Genomic DNA, 6,959 nt, shown 5'->3' on the forward strand with positions numbered 1-6,959 from the left:
TAATAATAATAATAATAATAATGCTTAAGTTATTCATCCACATTTTAACATCAAAGTTAAAAACTTGGCATGATGCTAAATGTCCTTTGACCAGTAGCTGGCCACTTGGAGTGCCTCTGGTGTGGCTGTAAGAAGGTCCTCTATTGTGTGTGCGGCAGGGCTCAGGTTGCATTGCAATAGGTGGCATGTTGTGGACTCCACTTTGTAGCCCCATTTCTGAAGATTGGCTCTGCGCCTCATGGTGCCAGAGTTCAGTCTGTTCAGCACCTTCCAAGTCACCCAGTCTTTTGTGTGCCCAGGAGGGAGTCTCTTATCCAGTATCTGCCAGTGATTGAGGTTCCGGGCTTGAGCCTGCCACTTTTGGACTCTCGCTTGCTGAAGTGGTCCTGCGAGTATCTCTGCCAATCTTATGAAGCTCTTTTCTTGATTTAAGGCATTGGTTTGCTGGCTGTTATCCAAACAGAGGATGGGCCAAAGATGTTACTGCCTTGGTCCTTTCATTACAGGCTGCTACTTCCTGACAGATGTGAGGTGGTGCAATACCAGCTCAACAGTATAATTTCTGCAATGGTGTAGAGCTTAGACATCCTGTGATGTCATAACATGTCTCATTAAGAGCCAAATCCACTGTTTTAGCGTGGTGAGATATGTTCTACACTGGGCACGCATTCTCACTCAGCAGCAGAGTAGCAAAGCACAAGGGAAGATGTCTTCACTGTGTCTGGTTGTGATCCCCAGGTTGTGCCAGTCTGCTTTTGTATAGTATTATTTCTAGCACCCATTTTTTGCTTGATATTCAAGTAGTGCTTCTTGTAAGTCAGAGTATGGGCCAGAGTGACTCCCAGGTATTTGGGTGGGGTGCGCTGCAATGCTCCACTGGGATTCCTTCCCAGGTCATCCTCAGAGCTCGAGATGCTTCTCTGTTCTTGAGATGAAAGGCACATGTCTTCATATCTTGCTGGGAATTGTGTTGGCTTTCTTGAGCACACAAGTATATCTCTTGTTTTTCCTTAGGTGGAAGATACTTCCGATGAGGCATATCTGAACCGCCACCAAAAATTTGAAGAATTGGAGCGGGTCCGTTGGGATTCCTGGGCAGGAAGCCTTTCCCACAGGCGGGCGAACAGGTATCTCTTAAGGGATGGATCTGGATTGTGGGAATAATATTCTTATCAGCTTCCATTGTATCTGTTTATTTTGTCTACAGTGTTATTTCGGAGGAAAATATCAGCAAAGATAACTCACGGCTTTCACTGAGCCTCAGTGGAGTCTGAGTTTACTTGAGCTCTGCAGGCCAAGATCTGAACTAGACACAGGGTTATTCCCAATGAGGTCTGACCAAAGCAAAGCAGAGTAGGATTTCGACTCCTAATGTTAATATTAGGGGGGAAAGGGGTCTCCACTGAAGCTTTATCACCAATCCTTCTTTACTCAACAAGTTGAATTTTTCAAAATTTATTTCTCACAGGGACAGATAGTGAAACAAAACAACACAACAAAGGTGTTCACCCTTCCCAGTGCAATAACAACACTTTATTTATATTCTCCCTGAGGGAACTCAGAGCAGATTACAACATTCACAGATAGGCAAACATTCAGTCCCTTTAGTACAGTAGAATAGCAATGATACACAAATACAGAGAACAAAGGTAAAGGCTTCCCCTTTCATCTCCAGCTTTCTGGAGGCAGTGTTCAACTCTGGCCATGGGGAGGTGCTCTTGTTTCATTACCAAGCCAAGAAGCCTGTTGTCCATAGACACCTCATGGGCTTATTTGCCAGCATGGCTGCATGGGCGTCTTTATTACCTTCCCACTGAAGTGGTACCTATTGATCCACTCACATTTGCATGTTTTTATAGTGCTAGGTTGGCAGGAGCTAAGGCTAACAGTGGGAGCTCACCCCGACCCACAGCTTCGAACTATTCAAAGCTAAATATATATCTATATGGGTTACAATATATATATATATATATCTGTTCTGACTTACTGTTGTGCTCCAGAGCAGAAGCACCTCTGACTTGAAACACCACAACAGCTTGGTAAAATAGCAAGCAGTTTATTGTAGAAAATATGTAGGTAAAGAAGTAAAAAAACAGTAAAACTATAAAAGTCCAAAATCAAAGATAATCCATAAACTTTAAAAGGACACCAGGTCCATTCGTACATAGAACTCCATGAAGCCAGGCACTTGAAACTATGAAGAAAAACAGCAGGAACTCTCAGACAAAAACTTAAACTTGACAACAACTTGATACATAAAATATAGAGCTCTTCAAAACGAAACCAGCATGAATTAACAGCGTTGACTCGACTGAGGCAGTGGTCTCCCATGAATAATCTATAAACCTTTTTCAAAGGCCAAAACTGGCAGGAAAGCATTCTTTCTCACTTTAATAATAATAATAATAATAATAATAATAATAATAATAATCTTTATTTATACCCCGCTTTCCCACTAGATAACAGTTTGTTGTCTTTCTTTTGTTGTAAATGAGCAGAGCCCCTCAGCCTTTGAAAGTACTGCCTCTGTTTACTAAAACTTTGCTTTCTGTCCAAGGTTTCACTCTCCTCTCCCTCTGCAACTGGCAAATCAACTTCAGCATCATTTCCAGGTTGTTCCTCTGAGAAAAGCAGTGAAAGGTCTTTCCCAGGAATGTGGCCTTGCTCAGACCTCTCTTCTGAACTTAACTCCAGCCCAATCAAACCCAGGCCCAACATCAGAAACATCATCCCCATTCCCATTATGCGCATCAACATGAACATAATTCCTAACATGAACATTATCACGAGTATCATTCCCATCGTGAGCACCAGACACAATCACAGGCTGACATAAAACACTCACATACAAATTCAACTTACAAACAAACCTACAGAACCTATTTTGTTTGTAACTTAGGGACTATCTGTACATATGATCATTCTACTCTTGTTTACATAATTCCTAACATAATTACTTCTGGCCTTGGATTTAATTTCAGTGTTGTATTGTTGTATTTGGTGTGGTCTGCGCTTGTGACCTTTTCTCTTCTCTGTGTCACGTTCGTATTTCAGGAGCACCAGCCGAGCAGACGGGCGGTGGATTCCTCAGCCGGGCTCCCCGGATGCCTCAGCCTATAACCTAAACCACGTCCCGTGCGCCAGCTCTCCCTCTGGCACCCTCAGCCCTGAGCTTTGCGGAGCTTTGAGTCCCCTCCTGCTCAAGGGCCGGAGCCGAGGGAGCCTTTCTGTCAGCGAAGATGCTGCTCTCTCTGTCTTTGATGTGGATGACAATATCCAGGTGAGGATATTACACAAAGAGGTCTGTAACAGGCATGGACCATCTTGGGTCTTTCCAGTGTTTTGGACTTCAACTTCCATCATTCCTAACAGCCTCGGGCCCCTTCCTTCTCCTCCTCAGCCGCTTAAAAGAAAGAGCCTGAGACTGTGTCCTGAATTGCCCTTCAAAAACAGCCTTTAGACAATGTTGAAAATAAAAGAAAAATGCTTTATTTCAGCAAACACAAAGGATAAGCAAATGCAGCTGAACAGTGCAAAAGAAAACAAGGAAGTCTTAATCCAGACACAAATTAAAGTCTCTTATGAAGTCCCAAAAGAAATACCAGTCTTCCATTAGACAGGAGACAATGAACTAAGTTCTTAGCAGCAGACACAAAGCAGATTCCATTGGAGTGAAAACAGCAGTATCAGTGTCGTTGCCACCAGCGAAAGGTGACTACTCCTGCCTCTGATTTATAGCCCTGAATTCTCCACGCAGGAGGTGGTAGGGCGTCTCCCAATTAGCTCCACGTTTTTAGCGGCTATTCTGGCTGAACGCCGTTTGTGCTGTCTCTTTTCATCTCTCTCTTTCAAACCCTCATTGTCTGAGTCTTCTTCTCCCTCCAATTCCTGAGTACTTCCCTGCTCCCCTTCCTCTTCCGAAGATGAAGAATCCCCAACAGGCTGTTAGGAATGGTGGGAGTTGGAGTCCAAAACCCTTGGAGGGGAGGCCCCAAGTTGGCCCAGTCCTGAGTGGGACAAAGGGAGCCTCCCTTTGGAAGGCAGTTCCTTGGAGAGAAGCTTGCGGCAGGCTTGCCCTTGGCAAGGCCTCACCTTCTTGCAATTTGATGTTATATTTGATATATTATATTTATTTGTTGTATGATGCGGCATTGAATGTTGCCATAATCTGTAAGCCGCTCTGAGTCGCCTTCGGGGTTCAGAAGAACGGGGTATAAATACAGTAAATAATAATAATAATAATAATAATAATAATAATAATAATTAAACTTTATTTGTACCCCGCTAGCATCTCCCGAAGGATTCGATGCGGCTTACACAGGCCGAGGCCTCAACACACAACACAACAGTACAATCTAAGCAAATCAAACAATTAAAAACAGAATAAAGCAAAATAAACAACAGGCACAATACACTAAAACACAATAAAACTGGGCCGGGCCAGAGCGTGGGTACAAAGATTAAAAGTGCTGATGTGACAGGAGGTGTATATGGGGCTTCCAGGGCAAGTGCGATGTGCAGCAATCATTGGTTCTGATAAAGTGCTTATGGGACTTGGTAGTGGAGATTTCCTAATCTGGGAAGGCGCATCGGAAAAGCCAGGTCTTCAAGTTCTTTCTGAAGACAGCCAATGTAGGGGCCTGTCTAAGGTGTTTGGGGAGGGTGTTCCAGAGTCAGGGGGCCACCACGGAAAAGGCCCTGTCCCGCGTCCCTGCCAAGCGCGCTTGCGGCGCCGGTGGGATCACGAGCAGGGCCTCTCCAGATGACCGAAGTGAACGTGTGGGTTTGTAGATGGATAACTGAATGCCAGAGGCGTGCGGCATCGAGCTGGGCAGCGGTGTCAGGGCTCTCCCAGAACTTAAGTTGAAATCCCAAACATCTGAAGAGAGGGCCCAAGGTGGTCCATGCCTGATGTAAAGCCTTGTGTGCTCCTGACATGACCCTTCTTCCTCTTTCCTTGTTCCAGTTCGAACAGCCATGGGAGATGCGGACATTCCCGCTTTCGAACACAGAACACCAAGCCCTTCTGCGCCCTTCCGAATGCCTGAGCAAGCAGACCGGTCCCGTTCAGCAGAGGGACCCCAGTGGCAGTCAGGGCCACGTGAGGACTAACAGTATAACCCCCAGCCCTTCTCATCCCAAGGAGCCTTTCGTGTCTGGCTGGCAGGAGGCGTTTGCCGGCCACCGCGGCACACCACCCACGCTCCTCAACAACAGATGAACGCTCTGGCCTCCGGTGACGTCAGGTAGAGTTGCGTCCATCCTCTCTAGCGTTGGGTGGCGGCGGCCATGGAAAAGCACCCTTGTGCCCGGCAAAGCAGAGGCCCAGCTGTGAACTTGGAGCTCAGCGAAGGGCCGGAGAGGCGTCCAAAGCCAAGGCCCGGGGCTGTATGGCGTGGGAAGGAGGCCTCATCCAGGAAAGCTCAGTCGCAAGTTGATTCTGGACGAGACGAACGTCAATTGGCCAGAAGGTTCGGCGCTGGTGTCGCAAGTGCAGCAACCCCAGGGAACCTCAGAAGGATCAGCAAGGAGGTTGCGAGACACATCCGAAAGAGAGGGAAGCGGCGCTCTTTCCCCCCCAGTGACTCCAGCAGCGCTTCTTGGAACAGGTGCCCGTCAGTTGAGCATGTCGTCTTCAGAGGATTTCAATGCCAGTTGGGGAGGAGCTGGGTATCGATGGTGGAAACTCATGCACGCAGTTCACAGGTTTCGTCCCCCGGCCCAAGGCGGCAAGGAGGAATTTATCTACAGGATAGTTGAGATGCGCAGGCCCTGCGTCCATGCCTGCAAGGGAAGAGGAATGTTTCCCTACTAATTTTTGTATGGTTTTTAATTTTTAAATGTACTTCAGAAATCACCAGTTTTCTTAAAAATATAAAATGAAAAAAAAATCATGTCCTCTTGGCCTTGCAGAAATGCTGTTGTTGCTGATAATAAATTTCAAATCATGATCAAAGCATGTGTGTACATTTCCTTTGGAGAGGCTGCAAACCCTCTGCCTTGAATCCATATTCATGTTGCACTCCAGGCCAAGAAAAGCCCTCTGATTTTAAACACCACACAGATGAGTAGAAATGCAAGCAGTTTACTGAAGATATTTTAAAAGCAGTAGCAGTAAAAAGCACGCCATAAAATAGGTAAATCCAATTAGGTAGAAAGATAAGCAGGAGCAAATAGTCCAAGAAATTAGTCCATCAAAGTTCATGAAAAACAAAGGCAAAAACTTCTAAGGGTAACATTCCAAAGCCTGAATCATACATCAGAGGCACTTAACACATGAATCTATCCAAAGGAAGGCTTCCAAGGTCCAGGAAAGATGTCTTGACTCAATTCCAACATTGCTTGGTCTGACTATAGATTCTGTACTTGGCACTTTTATCCCCTAATCTACTCTATGTCCCAAGCGGCCAGGAACGGATTTTGTTTCAGCCTTGACTCTGTTATCAATCTCTCTCAGTCTGGCAGAATGCCTGAGATTGGTTTGTTTGCCTGTGTTGACTGAAAATATGCCTTTTATTTACTGGCTGGAGCCCCCAGTGGCGCAGTGGGTTAAACCCCTGTGCTGGCAGGACTGAAGACCAACAGGTCGCAGGTTCAAATCCGGGGAGAAGCGGATGAGCTCCCTCTATCAGCTCCAGCTCCTCATGCGGGGACATGAGAGAAGCCTCCCACAAGGATGATAAAAACATCAAATCATCCAGGCGTCCCCTGGGCAACGTCCTTGCAGACGGCCAATTCTCTCACACCAGGAGCGACTTGCAGTTTCTCAAGTCGCTCCTGACATGACAAAAAAAATAATAATCTACTGGCTCATTCATTTCTGCAGCTGGCTCAGGTGCCGAGCTTTCCTCAGGCTCAAAGTCATGGGTAACAATTCAGGCCCTCTTCCAGGGACCATACCATCATCCCCAAACCCTTCAGGAATATTCCAAACAATGCTTTGTCTGACTACAGATTCT

At 46.0% G+C, this 6,959-nt stretch overlaps 1 protein-coding gene across 2 annotated transcripts in view; it reads left to right on the forward strand.

Annotated features, from left to right (window-relative positions):
* LOC132779061 (KAT8 regulatory NSL complex subunit 1-like) overlaps positions 1–5,956 on the forward strand; it is a 61,450-nt gene extending 55,494 nt beyond the window's left edge. For both annotated transcript variants that reach the window (XM_060782734.2, XM_060782735.2), the window contains exons 11-13: positions 1,015–1,127; positions 3,055–3,280; positions 4,967–5,956. In XM_060782734.2, coding sequence (XP_060638717.2) covers positions 1,015–1,127; positions 3,055–3,280; positions 4,967–5,221 — 594 coding nt within the window. In that variant the 3' untranslated portion in view covers positions 5,222–5,956. The remainder of the gene's footprint in view (positions 1–1,014; positions 1,128–3,054; positions 3,281–4,966) is intronic.
* Positions 5,957–6,959: the final 1,003 nt, after the last annotated feature.

The sequence above is a fragment of the Anolis sagrei genome, chromosome 6 (assembly GCF_037176765.1).
Source record: "Anolis sagrei isolate rAnoSag1 chromosome 6, rAnoSag1.mat, whole genome shotgun sequence".
NCBI classification, from domain to species: domain Eukaryota; kingdom Metazoa; phylum Chordata; class Lepidosauria; order Squamata; family Dactyloidae; genus Anolis; species Anolis sagrei.